The following is a 23,014-nucleotide window of genomic DNA, read 5'->3' as shown; positions in this document are numbered from 1 at the left end:
TCCCATCGGACAAGCTCTACTGGGGTTTTACTTGTCCGCCCCTTTTTACCTCTGGTAGCGGACAATCGGACAAGCGTTAATGTCGAGCCCTGTGAATGATTTATTTAGAACTATTACATGACATGTATTAATTATGTCTTTTTCAGGAATTTGATGGTTTAAAGATATATTACTTACAATGATTGACCTATTCAAGATCAAAGAAGACTTCTCCTTTATGGTTAAAGAGGCAGAGCCATGGACATTAACACAGTTTGTCATGTGGCTAGATTTGAAACTATCCGAGTTTAAAACCAAGGGATACATGGTGTTAGGTAATCTGTAATATTTACTTCTTGTTGTCAGGTTATACATGTATACCATGTTTACATGTACCATCATTACATTATATATGAATCGTTACACAGCATGCACAAACGTTTGAGAAAATATACATTTGAAATTGTATTTAGAATTCATCAAAGTTGTCCGAGCTACTACATTGTACTAGAAGATTAAAGTCATATGAAACTTCAAATTTCAATGAAATCTAAGAAAATTGGTATCCCAAGCTAAGATTGATAAAATGCTTCACCGTGGGCAACCTGACTGTTACGACTGCTGAGTTCCAACCCTGAACAGTAGGGGCAAGTTTGGACACAATATACTAGCTTGATACTGTCTGACTTATATAATATACCTAGGATGATCTGATATTTCCAAAATCAAACAACATGGTGAGATTCATCATATAATAAATTTTTTTTTTTTTTTTTTAATTTGAAATCATTTTTTGACCCTTAAAACCATCTTCGCTAGCCAAGGGTTGTACGATCCACTCCCGTTCTCTCCACCCTTGGCGGATTGAGATAAGAATTCGAAGACACAAGGTAAGGATTTTTATTTGTTGCAGTCGAAACTTGCTGCACCCAATCAAAAAGCGCCTATATCATGATCACGTGTAAATGTAGAAAGTGTTTGTAAACAATTGCCATGTGTTTATTGTGCAACATGTGCAATAAGTCTTTACTTCCTTAAACATACAACTTCAACTATATTTAGTGACAACTTGAATCTTTTTTCTCAACTTATAGAAGTTCCTATGTATGTTTAATGCCCAAATCCATGAATGTTGACGTATATATTCATTTCCGGCTTTACAAGTGTGTAGAATCTAGACGCTACCGTGTTTTTAACTCCAAATAGAAGAGTTCAAGTGCTACATTGGTCAAGAATAATGTATTCGGAATGGGCGTGACTTTAATCTTCTGATAGATGGCGCAACATTGTTTTTGAAATGTTGGCTTAATCTGCCAAGGGTGGAGAGATCGGAAGTGGATCGTAACCCTTGGCTAGCGAAGATGCCTTAATACCAATAGGACTAATTTGAAAACAGGGCCCAAAATAAAAAAAATGTAATTGCTCAATAAGATTTAGCATATCCTAGAGCATGTAGAGCTGCAATTATTCAGTTTTTGACAAATTTTTAATGAAATCAAACAGTTTAATTTTGGTCCCTTTTGACCTCAATGTAGACCAATATGAAAATGAGGCCCAATATCCAAAATAGTAATACAAAAAATTTAAGGCTTTGAATTATCCCATTCATTTCAATTGAAATTGGATAAAAATGTGTTTTTTTTTCAATTAAAAATGTCCTGCTATTGTGCAATACTGTTCTTATTGATCCCCTACCCTGAATTTTGAAGATTATTTTCTTTTCAGGAAAAATGTTCAGTTTCCATGGTTTTAGTGAGTTCCATAAACTTTAACACAACTTATTGTCTGGAAACTAGAAAAATGCTTGTTTTTGGTACATTTTGTACCTTATTTATATATTTTTAAAAGTTTTGGGTATTTACCCAGAAACTCAATTCCAGCCTTCCCTATGCAATTGCTATGTGATATGAAACCTTGTGGTAGAATTTCAGAGTCTCTAAGAGATCCATACACTTACAAATGTACCATGCTTACACACAAGTTATTGTCCTGAAACTACATTTTTTTGTACAAAAAATCTTTTGTTTTAGGCCTCTATTCTAAACTGGGTACCATAACCCCCAACATCAATCCCTATCTTCCCTTTGTGGGATTGAACCTTGTGGTAAAATTTCATAGAGATCCATTCACTTGAACTTAAGTTAATGTCTTGAAACCAAACAAATTTAAACACCCTGGCCTTATGCATGTTATGATTGTTCATTTTTACTACAAAATGTATATATCAAATTTATAAAAAATGCATCAATTTAATTATGCGAGTATTTATGTGTTTGTGGATTATATTTTTAACATGTTTAATATTGAACACAAATCATTTTGTTTTCAAACATATATTTATAATTGTAATTTTATTTTTATTTGTAGACCATAATGTAAAAACAAAGCCCAAATGGTTAGAAGAAGACACCATAACATCTGATATTGCACCACCTCCAGCGCCTTGTAGGAATTGTAATTCATCATCATCCACTGGTCATGCTGGTCATGCTGGGCGTGATGTTGGCCAATATTACTCAGATATTCATGCATCACAACCTGTCCATCAGCTGAATGCAGCCTCAAGAATTAAGGACAAGGCTCAGCAGAAGTCAACAGATGAGTCAGAAAATATTCGTGGTGAAGTGGGAATTATAGATCTGTCTCATGGAGAAATGCAGAATAGGGTGAACAATAACAATTTTAGACAGAATTCCAATCAGAACAGTGCAATATCCCAAAGTGCCAATTTGAGACAGATACCTTCACAAGGGTACTTAAAACAAAAAATCCAGACTGCTTCTATTCAAAGACAAGAAAAACGTGCTAGAACTGAAGTTATTGAGATTGATGGATCCTCACCAACAGAGAAAATGTTTTCTTCAAATAGACAAGAAATTGGAAAAACCAGCACTCCAATTGTTAGACGGGCAGGTCAGCTTTTACAAAAGGCCAAAAACAGACAAGCATTGTCAACAGGTACTGCAATATATACTTCAACAACAACAACACTGACACCTACTTTTTCTTCCAGCTTTAGTTCACAGTCTACAAGGACAGCTAGTTCAAATAGAAATTTTGCTCTTGGAGCACCACCAGTTAGTTCATTTCTAGCACCACCTATGAGTTCATCAGCATTTTCAGTATCACCAGTTACTGGTTCACAATCATTGGATGATATAATTGCAGAGACAGTTCAGGCAGTGTCTGGACAATGCAGATTATCAACAGAAGTCCCTCCTTCTAGTCAGTCATTTAGCCCAGAACCGAAACTACCAGATTCCAGTTCTGTGAAACGTCAGACAAGTTTTCAGGACACAACCTCATCTAATCCGCTTTCAGCACCAACTGTGTTCCCTGGATTGTCAATTTCACCAAATTCATTCTCCCAGATGGTTGATGGACAAGCTGTTCCTGTGGCTCTGCATGCCAATATTGACAATATCAGTAGAGATTTGTCACAGGTGTCAGCACCATCAGGTTCTAATGCCACTGAAGTTAAAATGGAAACAGACCTGAATGCCAGTATAAGTGACTCCTTTAGTACAGGTATCTAATAATACTAATACATGTATCATTACACAACATTAATTTACAAATTATGTTTATTTGGCAAGGAGCAATTTTTGAAGGCCTTGCTAAAATACTTTTAAGATCTTTGCGCAATCACTTTCTCTGTTGAATTAGCTCACCTGCGAAAAATCATTAACAATGATTAACGGCATATTTTACATCTCAAAACTTGAGAATTTTTGTGGGATTGTAAATTTTTTTTTACGTATACAAGTGAATTTTTGAGAAAATTAAGGGGAGATTATTCAAACATCATGAACATTATAATTAACTTATATAAGTATATTTTGTTTACTTTTCAAGAGAAAAATAACATACATGTCGTTATAGTGGGCTAAAATATCAATAAAAACATGAAAAAGGGCTACTGGAATCTTACAGTCAATCATGTCAATTTTGTTAAGATTATTACCTGAAAAATTGATGGATTTTGTGATTATTTTAGATGCAGCAACATTACAAACCTCATTATTAGATACAAGTACAGACTCATCACTCTCATTTCAAGACACATCTCATACATCACATGGTCCTGTAGAGCCTGGTGGAGTCCCTAGACCAGGTCTGATTGACACAGAGACTGCAAAGGCTTATCAGGTAAATCATGTCATGTGATCACATTCATTTTTAAACAAAATTGATGAGGATTGCGGTGGACAGTATCAACATGTAAAACCAGAATTTATATACACAGTCAGGGGACTTACTGAAATAAGTGATTTTTATCACTTATTTGAGTAGCAAATTCGAGGTTTTGTCACAAATTGGGATTTTGTAGTTTTTTTCAAAATTTTAAACACATAGGTTTAAATAATATCTTTTAATTAGTAAAATTAAAAAATATGAACTTTTTGCTTCTTTTTAAGTAGCAAGATTTATGCCTTTAATGCTATCATTTAGCTGAAAATTCTATTTTAGTTGAAAAAATGCTATAATAATGGCTTTACATAATGAACTGATACTTTCTTAAAAGATTTTTCACAGCAGTGGGAGTATTTTTCCTGTGAAGTTCAAGGTTTCATCTTTAAGATTATGTAATAAAATTCTACTGTTCGCGATAAAAATTTCACTGTTCGGGGTGTTGAAATTAGTGGGGGTAATTAAAAGAATGATACTTAAAGAAGTGATTTTTGGGAAGGAAATTGAGGTTTGATACTTAAACAAGTGATTTTTATGTCATTATCCTGGATTCAGTACAAGGTCATCACCTGAAATGACCTGGTCATCCTAGACAACACAGATGTTGGTTCTGATAAGTTTAGAAACATAATTAGTGCCTGGATCATTAGTATTCTATATTTAAAGCTACAATAAAATTAAATCACTTCTTCTAGTGATTAATTTGTACTACTTAAATAGGTGATTATTAAAGAAAGACAACTCTAACTTCCAACCTTTATTAAAATAATGTTACTTGAATCAGTGATTTAAAAAATCTCTTGTTTAAGTAAGACTTATCCCCTGACTGATACATGTACAAACTATGTAACTTTGTTTTCACAGAAGTAGATTTACACTTGTCTATACCACTATCCATGTGTAAGATTGTGTTTGATTCAGTCATCACGGTCATAGTACTAGTGGATCTATTTGAACACTTGAAAAATTTGGAGAAGGTTCAAAATTCTAGGTTGAAGACAGGTCATGAAAATAATTATGAGTTTCTATGACTTTATACACAATTTAATCATCAACGTCCAACTTTTGATATGTTATATATATATTTGTCCTTAAAAATTAAGAAGAGGTTTAGCGAACAACTTCTTTATTTAAGATATACACTTGCATATCTGGACCATAATTTGGAATTCGGCCTTTGGTTTCTTTTTGTATCCTTTTTTATACGACCGCAAAATTTGAAAAATTTTTCGTCGTATATTGCTATCACGTTGGCGTCGTCGTCTGTGTCGTCGTCGTCGTCGTCCGAATACTTTTAGTTTTCGCACTCTAACTTTAGTAAAAGTGAATGGAAATCTATGAAATTTTAACACAAGGTTTATGACCACAAAAGGAAGGTTGGTATTGATTTTTGGAGTTTTGGTCCCAACATTTTAGGAATTAGGGGCCAAAAAGGGCCCAAATAAGCATTTTCTTGGTTTTCGCACTATAACTTTAGTTTAAGTTAATAGAAATCTATGAAATTTTGACACAAGGTTTATGACCACAAAAGAGCGGTTGGGATTGATTTTGGGAGTTTTGGTTTCAACAGTTTAGGAATTAGGGGCCAAAAAAGGGCCCAAATAAGCATTATTCTTGGTTTTGGCACAATAACTTTAGTTTAAGTAAATAGAAATCAATGAAATTTAAACACAATGTTAATGACTACAAAAGGAAGGTTGGTATTGATTTTGGGAGTTTAGGTCCCAACAGTTTAGGAATTAGGGGCCAAAAAGGGACCCAAATAAGCATTTTTCTTGGTTTTCGCACCATAACGTTAGTATAAGTAAATAGAAATCTATGATATTTAAACACAAGGTTTATGACCATAAAAGGAAGGTTGGTATTGTTTTTGGGAGTTTTGGTCCCAACAGAATAAGGGTCCCAAAGGGTCCAAAATTAAACTTTGTTTTATTTCATCAAAATTGAATAATTTGGGTTCTTTGATATGCCGAATCTAACTGTGTATGTAGATTCTTAACTTTTGGTCCCTTTTTCAAATTGGTCTACATTAAGGTCCAAAGGGTCCAAAATTAAACTTAGTTTGATTTTGACAAAAAATGAATCAGTTAGGTTCTTTGATATGCTGAATCTAAAAATTTACTTAGATTCTTGATTATTGGCCCAGTTTTCAAGTTGGTCCAAATCGGGGTCCAAAATTAAACTTTGTTTGATTTCATCAAAAATTGAATAAATGGGGTTCTTTGATATACCAAATCTAACTGTGTATGTAGATTCTTCATTTTTGGTCCTGTTTTCAAATTGGTCTACACTAAAGTCCAAAGGGTCCAAAATTAAACTTAGTCTGATTTTAACAAAAATTGAAATCTTGGGGTTCTTTGATATGCTGAATCCAAAAATGTACTTAGATTTTTTATCATGGGCCCAGTTTTCAAGTTGGTCCAAATCAGGATCTAGAATTATTATATTAAGTATTGTGCAATAGCAAGTCTTTTCAATTGCACAGTATTGCGCAATGGCAAGAAATATCTAATTGCACAATATTGTGAAATAGCAAAATTTTTTTTAATAAGAGTTATCTTTCTTTGTCCAGAATAGTAAGCAAGAAATATCTAATTGCAAAATATTGTGCAATAGCAAGATTTTTTTTAATTGGAGTTATCTTTCTTTGTCCAGAATCAACTTAAATCTTTGTTATATACAATATACAATGTATATTCACTTTTTACTACCAACTGATAAATTAAAATAATCTTTACCATTCAGTGATAACAAGCAGTTTTTTTACATCTTAATATTTTATGATGTATTTAAATGAGTAGTTATTGTTGCAAACTCCATTAGAAATTTTAATTGAGATTAGTTTTGGAATAAGGGAAAGGGGGATGTGATTAAAAAAATTGGGTTCAATTTTTCTCATTTGAAATTTCATAAATAAAAAAGAAAATTTCTTCAAACATTTTTTTGAGAGGATTAATATTCAACAGCATAGTGAATTGCTCTAAGAGAAAACAAAAATTTTAAGTTCATTAGAACACATTCATTCTGTGTCAGAAACCTATGCTGTGTCAACTATTTAATCACAATCCAAATTTAGAGCTGAATCCAGCTTGAATGTTGTGTCCATACTTGCCCCAACCGTTCAGGGTTCAACCTCTGCGGTCGTATAAAGCTACGCCCTGCGGAGCATCTGGTTATAAGTTCTAAAACTTTAACTTTTATTCTGTGGGTTGTGTTGATGTTAGAATAGTATTAATGGAACAATCGAGTTTTTCGAGAAAAAATTAATACATTTTGATTCACCGTTTACGTGACAGGAAACAAAACAGGAAACCAATCTTTATTTTCTTTATTTTGCACAATATATTTCAAAAGACATAAATGAACACCATTACTAGTGTTACTTGCTTCATGTTAATATTTAAAATCTATTTTCAATGTTAAATTAAAGTTTTTTTTAAACGCGACAGGAAACCATAAGAAACCGAAAGCATTTTTTTAGTTTTATTTTATTGCAAAATCTGCTTAAAATGATCTGAACAGTATACTTTTTCTTAAAATCCATCTTAAATGTAACAGTATTATAAAACTCCTAAATATGTGCTTGTTTTGAAAACAATTAGTACAATTTATTCAGGAATTTCCGTATTTTCTTCATTGATACAGGATACCATAATCGTTGTATCTTGATGTTTTAGCCAAAAAAATGTATTTATATTTGGTTTTGAAATTCCAGTTATATACAATTTATTCCAAATCATTGGTAATGTAAAATTCTTTAAATCCAGTAAAGAAAACAACTTTTAACTTGGAATTAGCATCTTTAAAATAGGCACCATGTGATATTTGTGACCTGTACACCATCTACATGGTTTCCACATTTTAACCTACTTTAGTGGGCTAAAATCAATAAAGTTCTTCCTTTCAAGTCATGCATGGTAAAAGTTTATTTTTCCTTTGACAAGTTTATTGCGTTTCTGATAAGTGTTTGCAGAACATGAATAAAAAAAATTAATTAAAAATTGTGACAAAGATACCAACTTTGTACATTCCAAGTGTAACGGTACATTAACATGTATTTTTTATTAAATTATCTTTATTCACCTAAAATATCCAGTAATATTTACTGCTGAAGCTAAATCAATCCAACGAACATCGGCACCATGATAGGAGACGTAATTTCAATTGAATTTTCCAAGGACCATTTACATCGTTATTGGGAAACGAAGTGTGTTAAAACGTCGGTCAAATCTGAAATCGATTTTGTCAAGTCATTGGGCATTTATTTTCACACAAGATCGTATGTAACTTATGCACATAGGAAAAATAATAGACCCCCGGCGCAATCTCTTTGAAAATTGTATTTTCCTTTTTTAAACAAGACGAAACAAGCCTACAGATTATGTTTGCTTACATCCCGTTGGAAACAAATACAATGTTTAGACCTAGTATTTCGTATATCCGGCTGTAAGGGCGTGATCACATGTTAGTCACATGTTTCACGTATGACCGGAAATGATTAGAACTTAACGACAAAAACAATTTTAATAAATAAATGGACCTCTGTTTCGTGTGAAATGTAACGCATAACGATAACGTCATTTTCTAACTTAATTATTACGAAGAACAAAACAAGAATGTTAATCATCTCTGATTTACCTGTTTGAACATCTCGCGAGAGTTCGTATTTGCATATTGTTGCAAAGAATTCTTTTACAACAAAGCAGATTAAACCATCTAAAATGTGCGTTACGAAATGGGAAACCAAAATAACGGCAGTGTTCTTACACCTGCTACAGAAATACTTATAGTTCTTGGCATTTTCCGGTGACGATTATCTATAAATTAGTCAGCGTTATGCACTTCGGACGAGAAAAAGTAACGCGAGAAACGACACACAAATACGGTCGTATAATCTTTGAAATTTGTTAATTTCACTTTTTTTTCTAGGGAAGAGTAGCATACACTTGTATGTTGATAAAAATAATGGCATCTTTAGATGTAGTTACAACTTTTCTTACAGTAATTCACATTTTATTACTTTTTTATAGTTATAGGAAACGGAGCCCAATAGCAAATTATGGTCCATATATGCCATACACATGATAAATCAAAATTTATATTAAATTTCCATTTATTAATGTGGAAAATGTGATTCATCATATTTTTAAGCAGTTGATAAGAATAATGAAACGTGTTATATCAGTACCTAATTATAGTCCTGTAAGAAATTGGATAAAATTAGGTTCAAGATGTGTATTGATAATCAAACTTTTTATACAACCTTATAAAATTTTTGGGATCGTATACTGGTATGATGTCGTTATCGTCGTCCAATACACATTGGTTTCCGGATAATAACTTTAGTTTAAGTGAATAGATCTTTATTAAATTTTTTCAGAAGGTCCAATACCACAAGAGGAAGGTTGGGATTTTGGGGATGATGGTCCCAACCATCAAGAATAAGGGGCACAAAACAAGCATTTTTCTAGTTTCAGTATAATAACTTATGTACAAGTATTTCAATTGCTCTGAAATTATACCGCAATGTTAAAAACCACAAGTAGAAGGTTTGGATTCATTTTAGGGGTTATGGGGCCAAAGTTAAGAAATTAAGGGCCAAGAAGGGGCCAAAACAAGCATTTTTCTAGTTTCCAGACAATAACTTGTGTTTAAGTGTATGGATCTCTCTGGAATTGTACTACAAGGTTCATTACTACAAAGGAAAGCATGGGATTGAGTTTAAGAGTTATTGCTCCAAGGGGGTTTCAAAAAGTTGGAGGGGGGAGGGATTTTTGTTTACCATTTTTTTAAGGGATTCCTTTTTTTTCAAAATTTTTCAAATTTCGAATTTTGAAAAGTTTCAAGAAGAAATCTTCAAATGCACAGTATTGTTCAATAGATTTATTAGATCTTTGACCACATTAATTTTGTGACAAAAACCTATATTATGTAAAAAAATTGATCACAATCCAAATTCAGACAGTATAAGCTTGAATATTGTGACCACCTGTTTAGGGTTCCACCACTGGGGTCGTATAAAGCTGTGCCCTGTGGAGCACCTGGTTTTAAAGGTTTTCATTTTCATTCTTGCATTTGGCAAGTGATATTATTGATACAATACCATTGTTATTGATAGCTGCCACAATTTTAAACAATTTCACTCAAAGGTGTACAATGTATGCATTGGTTCAAGAATTGGATTAACATTATTTTTCACCGGTCACTCGTTTCATATGACTTTAAAATGAAGATATCAAAATAATAATTGAGAATATGGTCAGAAAACTGCCAGACTTCCTACAAAATTGGATGAATTACGACATCAATGATACTTTGATTTCAAATCCTTGATATTAGTATTTATTCTAGTCATGCTAGTAACTTGTCATGCTTGTAGCGTCATATAATAGTTATTTAAATTATTTGCCACTGGATGATTATGCAACTCATAATTCAATAAATGCAAAGTGAAAAATGACGAATTTATTTCTGTCTCAAATTTATTGAAACAAATCTTTGAAATCTTTAAAGAATGATGTAGAACAGAGGGCCGTACATTTTGACGTCCAATATATACAGGGTTTCAAATCTAACCCCAATGTAGAATGTTAAATTTTTTCTGAATTTGTGCTGCACTCTTAAATGCTAAGGGACTTTTTTTTTTATTTCAAAAAACTACTATTGATACTTGGTTGCCACTTTTCTTGTTTATTCATGTAAAATTGTTGATTTCCAACAATATTGAATGCTTTGAATCACTTGAAGTGTCTTTTTTAAGAAGACAATATCTATTTACAACTGATATAAACCCAACAACTTAAAGGTTGCTTAGAAATTTTATTTTCTTTTTCAGATGGTAGAACTTGTAACAGGTAGTGGTGTGTATGTTTATGATAAAACAATATCACAAGCTTTTAAGGTGGGAACTGAGAGAGATACAGGTACATACAGTGGTGAAAAAATGGCAAGATATTTATTAAATGTATTCTGGTCTCGGAAGGATCTAGTTGGTGCTACTTTATCAAAGGCTGGTCGAGGGAAAAAAATACTTAATCAACAGATTATAGAAGCAATACTAGGTAGGTAGTCAATTTTTAGTCTAGCAACATATAGAAGGAATCAGGATAACAAGGAAATTTGTTTCTTGCATCTGCCTTGAAATATTTTAGATGATCTATTTTTTGTGGGGGGGGGGGGGGGGGGGGGGGGGGAGTTGATAGGTGATAGAAACTTGATTTTGGTGACAATTTGAACTCCTGAATCATTTTGCATTTATCCCACAGAGATGCAAACAGTTTTTTTTTCCTGTCAGACATTGGGGCCTACAGGGTACGAAGTTTTGCCAGACCCATCACATTTCTGCCAGACCTATATTTTCACTCAAAATAATCTATGTAAAAACTTTGTAATATGTCTATAAATAACAATGAAATGTAACTGTTTCCTGTTAAGGGGTTTCCCGAATTTTCCCGCTAAAAAGCACATGGCTTTCAACAATTGTAAACAAAGCATTCAATTTGTGATCATGGATTACAGCTTTAATTAATTAAATTTGGATATGGCTAAGTATTCAGTAAAGTGCTGTTTCAATGGGTGTCCCAGAAAAATGCATTTTTTTCATATTTTAAATTATTTTGAGTTTAAATGCAGGTAGCTAATCAATTCACTGCATGATGAAGAGATAATATAAACAGTCTCATATGAAAAGTTTATTGTTGAATAAAGTATTTTATAAATGAAGTGTTGAATTCCCTATTTTTTGCATGCTTATTTTGTGACATGGTCGAATGACCCAAAATCAAAATTGTTTTATTAACCTTTTTGTATGAATGGCAACTAGGTAAAAAGGATTTTCAGGTAAAACAATAGAGTTGGCAAGGTTAAGGACACTAAAACATGAAAAATCATCGAAAAATAAGGATTAAAAACAATTTTAAATGGTCATGTTGTTGGACTAACATTTTCTGTCTTCTTCCTATGTGAAAATGAAATATAAGTTATGTAACAATAGAGGGCAATTAAATGCACAAAATATCTTGAGGCTTGAGCTTATTAACTAAAATGTGATAATTCATCATGAAGTTACAGCAGAAAGTTTTATTTTTTTCAGGAATTGTCATTAAAGTTTACTCTTGAAAAATCTGTCCAACCGTTACGGGCGAAAATTTCAATTTTCATTTGCAAGTTGCCAACTCAGTTTAAGTTTTTTTTAATGTTTATGACAACAAATTTTACGACAATCGCAATGTGCATACAGTATTGCTGTCAACTGTTCCTTTTTACTTGAGGTCAACGACATTGAAGGGGTGAACACTCTTTCTGTCCAACCAAGAGATGGAAGTTACATCCAACATTTGTCCAAAAAAATGTTACGTCCAACATCCAAGATATTCTCTAAAATGGCTACCACAAGTCACAGAATCAATTTCGCTTCTACTTTGACAATTACTTAACCTTAAATACTACCATATAAATGAAAAATAAAGAGGTTTTAAACTGTTTACAGTCTAAATTTGACATAATTTTGAAAATTAGGACGTAACAAGAGTCCATTAATTTTCTGTTGGACGAACCGTAGGACAAAATCTTCTAATGTCAGACGTAACAGCTTTTTAAAAGTAAAAAGAACCTTGTTTACAACTAACAAGTCCACATAAACTAAAAAATAGTTCTCAGACCCTTCCTAGTGTCTTCTTAAGAGGTGCCCATTTTTAAATTCCCATTAGGATCAGTAAATTAATGAATTCTGTCCTATGTTTGTCCGACAGGGAATATAATCTGTCCTATGTTTGTCCTACAGTTTTTTATGGTTTTGTTTTATCCATTTATTTAATAATGAACCATTTTACCTCTTGCTGAGGAACACCAGCTGTAGATATTAGTATAAACAGCATAGTTTTGATTTTGTTTTTGACTTTCAATGATGCAAATGGAACAAATTCTCATCCAAAAATGTCCCCGTTTGTCCGACATATTTTAAGATTTTTCCAACTTATAAGTTAGTTTTTGACAAATTTAACAAAATGATATACTTTAATTGAAGATCTTATGAACTGTCAGAGAAAAATTGATATATTTATTAACTAGGCCTTCATATAAAAGGAAAATATTCAATTTTTCAATGTCCTGTTACGTCCAACATAACCTCTGTCCAACATGCTATTTAGGTCTAATTTTATGTTTTCTGACTAAATAACTATATTTTTACATGTAAAACCCTAAACTAGAATCATTCTCCTTTCAGAAAATCATGTTATTAAGATTGAAACAGCTACTTTTAAAATCATACATGTTGTCACACACTAACAACACTATACTGAATACTTAGCCATATAGATATTCAACTTAAGGTACAGTCAGGCAATGTTTTTACTTTTTTCTGGATTAAAACTAATTTGAAAGAAAAGTTTAAAAAATAAAATATATTGTGAATATTCAGTGACCCATAGATTTTTTGAACTCTGCTACGGAGGTTAAAGTTACGTCATTTTTCAAACCAATGGTGTGTATTCTCTGTTACAACTAAATAACTGCGTTTGATATAAATATTTCAATAAATTAACGATGTCAAACAAACCATTTCAAAACTGAAATTTATACTGCAAAAGGTTTTATTTTTTAAGGAAGGATATTTGGAAGGTGTCAGGCTATAATAGTTATCATTAAAACAGTTTGAACTCCCGATTTCTATTATGTAATCGAAGCCTCGAATGTTGTTCTATCTAATCATGCAACGTGGTTGTAAATTCACAATTTTATAAACAAAATACTCTGCCAGGACAGACGGGGAATTAAGTTTTGGCTGACCCAAGCAGACTAAAATATTGCCGGCCATCAGGTCCTGCACAGCAACGAGTTTTGCCGGACCTGCATAAATTCTGCCCCTTAGGTCTGACAGGTCCGACGATTAGTTGCATCTCTGATCCCAATATGTAAGACATATATCTGTATCAACAGTTTAGTAAATTTTCAAGATTTTAGAAAAGAAAAAACTTTTTGCCTTTTATTTATCTTATTTAAAAAAAGAACTCATTGGTGATGTGTTTATTAAAAATGGTATAAATAATCTTCCAACATGATAAAGCCAAATGCTATTCAATAAAAAGGGGGTCCATGTTCTCAGTTTCAAGCTAATGGTTAAAATCAGTCGATAAATGCATCTTTAGCCAATATGTTGCAGTTTGACATTTAGAAAATCAGAATCTTACATTAGCAAGGTCATTACTTCCCCTGTCACTGTATCATATGCTTTTAATCATACAAAGTATGCTATCATCATATAATTTTGTAAGAAGGGAGGAAATTCCATGGACAAAAAGATAAAAATAAATGGTAATTTAAAGAATTAAAAAAAACCAGCTACATGTTGGTTATAATCTACTTTCTGAAAATATATTAAAAAGTTATCTTTGAGCCAGGGCTCACGCTAAGGTAGCAATACACAGTTAGGAGTTAAGTTTCGCATTTTGGCCCCTGTGGATTTTTCAAACAGGAAAGTTTTTGTGTAATAAAATTAATTTTTAGACAGCTGAGTGCTAATTTAGCCTTCAAAGATGGTTTATAAGAGCATCAAGATTATTTTTTGCATGTTTTATGGGCTGTTTTCTGTTTGACAATCCGTATTTTCATGGCTAGACCGGCCATCGGTCCAGAAATTAATGTAATGTGACATCTTTTCCCCCCTTTTTGCAATATTTTATAACAAATAAATGCAGATTGTTGCCATGAATACACCCAAAAGAAATTATATTTTACCATTTTATATACTGGATAGAAAATCTATGGAAGATTCTGATTACATACATATGCCCATATATGACACAAACAGTAGGCTTGATATTGCAAGAAAGCAATGAAAAGGGGATGGTAAAATTTATAAGGGCAAATTTTAATATTTTTTCCTAACTGTTTATTGATACCTAATAGGAGACTGGGGAGCCAAAGTGTCTTTCCTGTCTGTCACTTCGCTTTTCCTGACCATCAAAAGCTATATCTTAAACTTGTTTTCACTTGCTTTCGTCAACTTTAACATGATGAAATTTTCCTGAAGTCAATATTTTATCCATATATTGCTTTAAAAACATCCTATTCCTTTCTAAACATTGCTTAGTTTATTTTCTTGAAAATCAGGAATATAGGGTGGGCATATTCGTAAAACCAACAAATAAAGAAACCCTGCATGTCCTAAACATTGTTCTATCTTAAAAGTGTTCATTTTATGCTAAGAAATCTTTGGTTTGGGTAATGTTATCCTGATTCTGTCCTATATATATATGCGTTCAGTTCCAATTTAATCATTAGAAATCCTTCTGAACTTATAGAAAATTTGTTAAATGACATGAATAATGTACATGTAAATATTGCAAAAAAAAACAAGAATTTTTTGTCTCTGAAGTTCTTAGGGTACAATTATATAAAGTTAGTATTATCTATACTGAGCCAAAAAAGTTTAGCAACAAAAATATGAAATTTTATTTTATTACAAAATCATAACAACATATAATTTTATTAATAAAAAACTGGAATTATTACATGTCAGAAGCAACATGGGTGTTTATCACTCACATTCATTAGGATTTTCTTTGTATGGAGCGCGGGAGGGTCAAAATGCGGAAATGAATATACTGTTATTCAAAATCAATTTCTCAGCCATGCCCTTAGTGCATCAATGAAGGATTGGCAGGCACACCAGCAGCTGCCCTTAGTCAATGCACTACTTTGGTGGCCGGAAAAAACTTGTCACGTGTTGATGAAAAGCAAAGGTAGCACTCCTCCTTTGGCGATAGTTTTTTTGGTCTACGGGATATCGACCTATCCTGTGCAGTTGCAATTTGTCGATATCTGTTTGTTAGTCTCTAAACTGTTGCCGTATGCACATTAAATCGATCCACGATGTCAGCAACACTCATTCCGACATCAACCATTCCAAGACCTTTCTGACGGTCATTTTCGGGGAGCCCTGGGTGACGCCCCATGCAATTTTTTCAAAGGTGTATGTGTTTTTCCTATCAATGGCATGTTTCTGAACGTCAGTGAAAAAGAAATTTTTACTATCGTTTTAAAAGTACAGGTACAGAAGGTAAAACGTCAATTACACGTGCAAAGCTGAAATGGCGCGAAATCAATCACCAGGAAAAAAGTACGTCTGTTTTAAATTACAGGTAAAACTAAGGATTATATCAATAATGTTTGAATATTTTTTTTTCCAGAAACAACAAAAAAAAAAAAATAAAATAAAAGTGTTGCTAAAATTTTTTGGCTCAGTATATATTGCATAGCAAAATGCTTTGATTTTGCACCTTACTTATCTTATAATTAGCTTAACATAAAACATGACAAATGAGATTTTTTTCTTGTAGTTCAAAGAACTTGTAGTTGAGTAAGCAAATTTTGCCTCCATACATGTGCAACTGTTTTATTATCATCCGTACTTTAAGAAGGATTTCAATGAATAATTTTGTACATTACTGTATTTATCTTCTATTCATGCTATTAATTGTGTTTATAGGTCATACAAATAATGTTAACTTCTTTGTGTTAGAAAAAGTTCTTTATCTTCCAAGCTATAAGTACTTTTTAGCTCACCTGGCCCATAGGCTGGGCCAAGTGAACTTTTCTTATCACTTGGCGTCTGTCTCCGTCGTCTGTCTCCATTGTCTGTCTCTGTCGTCTGTCTCTATCGTCTGTCTCCGTGGTCTTTAACTTTTACAAAAATTTTCTCCTCTGAAACTACGGAGCCAAATTTAACCAAACATGGCCACAGTCATCATTGGGGTATCTAGTTCAAAAAATATGCCCAGTGACCTCGCCAACCAACCAAGATGGCCGCCATGGCTAAAAATAGAACATAGGGGAGAAATGTAGATTTTGGCTGATATCTCTGAAACCAAAGTATTTAGAGCAAATTTTACAGAGGGGTTTAATTGTTAATCAGGTCAAGATCTATCTGCCCTGAAATTTTCAGATAAATCGGACAACCCATTGTTGGGTTGCTGCCCCTTATAGATGATAGTAAGGTGACAATACGAAGTCGACAATAGACATGTACAATAGTTGGAACGTTATGTTTTCGATAATCTCAACAAAATGGGGCTGCGAAAAAGTAAAAATTATCAATTCTCCATTGTTGGGTTGCTGCCCCTTATAAATGATAGTTCAGGCAACGATATTACAACAACTGTTCAGCCATTACATTTAATATACAAGTACGTATTTCTGCCTAAGGTGACAATACGAAGTCGACAATAGACATGTACAATAGTTGGAACGTTATGTTTTCGATAATCTAAACATAATTGGGCTGCGAAAAAGTAAAAATTATCAATTCTCAATTGTCCATTGATAAATCGTTTCACTGATAAATAACTGTCCATCAATAAATAATATCACTTTGAAATTGTCTCTCGCGTTGTGTTTTTCTTTGAAATTATAACTGGGCAAATCATATAAAAACGAAAATTACATTTGGCGATTTAAGTTATAGTGATCAGCAAATGTTCAGGAGGAAACATTTGAATAGAAAGTCAATTATTTCATAGGAGATTGCATGAGAAAATGAAGAATGGCATATTTTACATGTCTTATTTACATGGCTATATATATATCTCCATGCCTTATATATCATGTACTGTAGTACGCCGCTAGATTAAAACTGACGAGGAAAGGTAACACACGGCCACTGAAAGCTTTATTTTTGTAGAGCCCAGGTGGTCGTGTGGTCTAGCGGGACGGCTGCAGTGCAGGTGATTTGGTGTCACGATATCACAGTAGCATGGGTTCGAATCCCGGCGAGGGAAGAACCAAAAATTTGCGAAAGCAAATTTACAGATCTAACATTGTTGGGTTGATGTTTAGACGAGTTGTATGGCCAAGTTCTTAGCTCCATCGGTCATAGTTCATAGACTTTTGTAAAGTTTACATGTTAAGTTTCAACACTCACATTATATTGTCAAAATGACACACTGGCAAGACTAACTTTATGTCCATAGTTTGATTATTGATATTGTCCTTTTGAAATAATAATTCGATTAAATGCTAAAGGGAAATAGTCATAGTTGCAAAATAACTGAGAAGTTTATAATATTTGTATGTCCTAACATTATCATCATTATGTTATAATGCTATGGAGTTATTATTTATTTTGCTATTAAATGAAATGTATCATTTTTATGGAAATGGTGAACACAGCTTGAACATGTTGAAATGATGATAATTAATCTTGAGAAATTGGAGTTACTATTTCACAATGACCATAAAGACCAATACAGACAGGAAAAACAAAGTGTTAAAATCTATATAGACTTTTGTACAGACAATTACCATGTCAGATTACAATTTACATTTACATAAGCATAAACCATATAATTTGTCTAAATAACAGCTTAACAATGTTAAATCAGTCAATTAGCATCAGCAAATATTTTTGTTCTTCCCTGGCTGGGATTTGAAGTCATGCTATGAGATATTGTGGCACCAAATCGTGTTGCACTGTGCCTGATGCACTAGACCACTTGACCCCCTAGGCTCTACATACATTGACATAGGTTTATATATATATATAAACATGATATCAACTGCTTGAAAATAACAATATTTAATTGAAAAGTGACAGGAAATCTGCCATAATATTTATTTGCTGACTCAACTCATTTACTCTATGGTATGTCAATGTATGTAAGTCAAAATTATTTGTGTTATCAAAGCAAGAAAAATTGTAACAAAGAGATTATGGAGATTATAAAATATCCCAAAACTTGGATATAGGTTGCTCTGACTCGGGGCTGATTACAAATTAAAGTGAAGTTTTGAAGCATTGTTTATTAAAAGCGAATAAATTACATTAGTTAGTGAGTTGAAGGCCATAAAAAAGGATATATTCGTTTGTCCTAACTCTACCTACTTAGAAAATAGCTGCTGTAACTAAAAAAAATAAAATCTGATGTGATTTTTTTTTAATAAGATAGGCATATGTTGAGGACTTTAAAACATCTCACACTTTAATTACTCTTTGCAGAAATAAAGGAAAATGCCTACTCTCTACCTTAGGGTAGGGTTTTGGCAAATTGAATATTTTCAACTGTGGCCTGAATTTATAGTCTATTACAAATTAAAACTTAGAACCAAGGATTATATTTTAAGTCCACCTACAATAATTTTTAGCTCTGAGCAAGGTTTTGTATCGTAAGAAGGGTAGGAATCTCATGGTATACATGGTATAATGATCCCGCGGCGATTATCTGAAGGTGTCACATACTGGCCACTACCAATTTATATGCACCCGAATTTCTAGATAAACTGATTGTGTTTTCGCCAACATCAGTTATTTTTGATTTGTTTATGGTTAGGTTTATGGTAGTTTGTTTTAGCATCTTTGTTAAGTAATTTGTTTAAATTTCACTGTTCTTTTTTGTTGGAAGAAGACTTCAAGTCTTCTGAAGGCCTATGATGCCGATTTTAAAATCATTGAGCCTCCGTATGCCACATTTGTTTCTGTATATTACAATTTCATAACAACTTCTGATTCCTAACACCGATTTTTACACACGAATTATAAGCATCTGAATCATTTAATTTGTAAATTAGGATTGAAAAACAATCACTATCGTCATTTAAATATGTACCCTTTTATTTATGTATATAAATTATTAAATTTCTTCTCATCTACCATTGTCTACATGAACATTATTTGTTTACTTGTAACCAGATGTTTTTACTGTAGATATTTGTAGTACGCATGCATGAATTTGGTATCGGGACAACTCGCTCTGTTTACATGTTCGCCCTTGGTCTGTTCATCCTGAGTTCTTTCGCCCGTATAGTACATTCACCCTGTGTTCATTCTCTTTTCTCTTATCAAGGACGTTTTATAATACGTCCTTGCATTTATTAAAAAATATTAATATTAATTAAGGGTATCGTTAAAAAACTCTAAAACACGATTTAGTGAAAATCATCTGTTCCTTATTTTGTTCTCAAGGTAAAACAATCGTGTTCAGCCAATCAAATTCTGTGTTTCTCATGATCAATTAATAAGCCAATCAAAAACATTTTCTCTGAAGATTATTCTAACATGCTAGATTTTGAACTTGTGTTGTTTTCATCTAGTAAAATCGTGAACATGGCTTGTGAATTTTCTTCTGCAAACACGTTCAGTCTTGCACAGCTTAAGGATAAAAGCATGGCTGATTGACAAAATTCACTGCAGTACTACCATAAACTAAAGATAATAAATAGTTTGGTTTTTTTTCTCACTAATTTATTGACATAATACTTGTAACAAATTTTATTTTTGTATTCAATTAAATCATTTAAAGGACAATGTACTATTCTTTTTTCACAAAGACCAACAAACAGGTTGGGAACCCCCCCCAAAAAAAAAAATAAAAAATAAATTATGAGTTGTGTCCCTTAAATGTGTGACTTTTCCTGAAACAAGGGGTCATTTTACTGTTGAAAAAAAAGGAAAAACAATTTTTAAGATTTTTTAACTCAAAGGTGGGAAAATTCATTATATTTGAACAAACTTTTCTAAATGAGGGGTTCAATTAATAAAGAAGATGTAATTTTGGAAACATCACAAAATTCTTTTGACATGTTTTGACCATTTAATACTTGATCATGTTGATAGATGCAAGGATTTTGGGGAAAAGTTTCATCAAATAATATGAATATAAAGGTGCTCATTTTTTACAGTGGGTTGTAATGTTCTTCCAATGAGGGTTACCCCTCATTCGGAGTGTTGTTCCCAACCTGTTAAAGGTCCATCTTTGTGCATAATTCAAAATTGGAAAATTTCAGCAAGCATCTAATATTCTTACACAAGAAAATAAACCCTGGTCTGCTAGCTACATGTTCATCTTTTCTACCGATTTAATAACTAGAATCATGCAAACATACTTAAGAAAAAGGCATGTAAGTTCATCATACAAATATGACACTTTTTTTAGACAATCCAGATCGTGCAAAATACTTCACTAAAAATTTTAAAATAGTTGTCGCACACTAAAAAAAAATCATGGGAACTTTCAAAAGTTGGCTGGTATGTAACAAGTCTTACTATTTTAATGCCCAATTTATGGGCATTATCATGATTATGTTTTCTGGTCTGTCCGTCTGTCGGATAGTGTCCTGCTTCAGGTTAAAGTTTATGGTCGAGGTAGTTTTTGATGAAGTAAAAATCCATCAACTTGAAACTTAGTACACATGTGTTCCTTATGATATGATTGTTCTAATTTTACTGCCAAATTAAAAATTTTACCTAATTTTCACAGTCCACTGAACATAGAAAATGATTGTACGGATGGGAAATCCAAGTACTTATGACACATTCTTGTTTGAAGAAAAAAAATATGTCAGAACTATAATGGAACAAAACAGACTGTGTTAGTGGGGTTGCTTTTATGGTAATTCAAGTTACCTTTTAATCACCTTCTTCCACCTCAGAGCTATCAGCTCTTTGATTATTAGGTCACATTGAGTACCACTTCAACATAAAATTTTTTTTTTCAGTTGTGGAATCAAGAATTTATGATTATTGACATGATTGAGATGTGGATAATTATTTTATTTTGTGGTGGTAATTTAGGCAGCAGGACTTTTCTTGAACAGAATATTCATGATATTTATTTTCATCTGTTGCTATGCCAGATAGTTTACACTGCATATATATAATATGCTTCAAAGTCACATTTTTATACGACCGCAAAAATTAAAAAAATTTTGGTCGTATATTGGTATGATGTTGGCGTCGTCGTCGTCTGAATACTTTTAGTTTTCGCACTCTAACTTAACAAATCTAACTGTGTATGTAGATTCTTAATGTTTAGTCCCGTTTTCAAATTGGTCTACATTAAAGTTCAAAGGGTCCAAAATTAAACTAAGTTTGATTTTAACAAAAATTGAATTCTTGGGCTTTTTTGATATGCTGAATCTAAACATGTACTTAGATTTTTGATTATGGGCCCAGTTTTCAAGTTGGTTCAAATCAGGATCCAAAATTATTACATTAAGTATTGTGCAATAGCAAGAAATTTTCAATTGCACAGTATTCAGCAATAGCAAGAAATCTTTAATTGCACAGTATTGTGCAATAGCAAGAAATTTTCAATTGCACAGTATTGTGCAATAGCTAGAAATCTTCAATTGCACAGTATTGTGCAATAGCAAATATTTTCAATTGCACAGTATTGCGCAATATCAAGAAATATAGAAATTTTCAATTGATTGGAGTTATCTTTCTTTGTCCAGAATAGTAGTTGAATCAACTTCTTAAATCATTGTTTTATACAATATACAATGTATATTCACTTTTACTACCAACTGATATGATAAATTAAAACAATCTTTACCATTCAGTGATAACAAGCACCTTTTGTCACATTTTAATATTTTATGATGTATTTAAATGAGTAGTTATTGTTGCAAACTCCATTAGAAATTTGAATTGAGATCAGTTTTGGAAAAAGGGAAAGGGAGATGTGAAAAAAAATGGGGGGGAGGTAAATTTTTCTCATTTCAGATTTATTTTTGAGAGGATTAATATTCGACAGCATAGTGAATTGCTCAAAGGCAAAACAAATATTTTAAGTTCATTAGACCACATTCATTCTGTGTCCGAAACCTATGCTGTGTCAACTATTTAATCACAATCCAAATTTAGAGCTGATTCCAGCTTGAATGTTGTGTCCATACTTGCCCCAACCGTTCAGGGTTCAACCTCTGCGGTCGTATAAAGCTGCGCCCTGCGGAGCATCTGGTTACACTATTATTCATGTGTAATTTTATACCGAAATGCAGCAGAATATTTACTTTCATCTTGATTTGGCAGCATGTTTTTTCCCTTGATTTATCTAGTTTTTCACTC

The 23,014-nt window shown here is 32.4% G+C and overlaps 1 protein-coding gene across 17 annotated transcripts in view; it reads left to right on the top strand.

Moving 5' to 3' along the window:
• Window positions 1–23,014, top strand: part of LOC143063626 (uncharacterized) — a 74,247-nt gene that overhangs the window by 4,810 nt on the left and 46,423 nt on the right. For all 17 annotated transcript variants that reach the window (XM_076235871.1, XM_076235870.1, XM_076235860.1 and 14 more), the window contains exons 2-5: window positions 147–314; window positions 2,347–3,507; window positions 3,977–4,128; window positions 11,006–11,231. In XM_076235871.1, the coding sequence (XP_076091986.1) occupies window positions 179–314; window positions 2,347–3,507; window positions 3,977–4,128; window positions 11,006–11,231 (1,675 nt within the window). In that variant the 5' untranslated portion in view covers window positions 147–178. The remainder of the gene's footprint in view (window positions 1–146; window positions 315–2,346; window positions 3,508–3,976; window positions 4,129–11,005; window positions 11,232–23,014) is intronic.

This window comes from Mytilus galloprovincialis, chromosome 2 (assembly GCF_965363235.1).
Source record: "Mytilus galloprovincialis chromosome 2, xbMytGall1.hap1.1, whole genome shotgun sequence".
Taxonomy (NCBI): Eukaryota; Metazoa; Mollusca; class Bivalvia; order Mytilida; family Mytilidae; genus Mytilus; species Mytilus galloprovincialis.
This window is presented reverse-complemented; position numbering and strand designations above follow the sequence as displayed.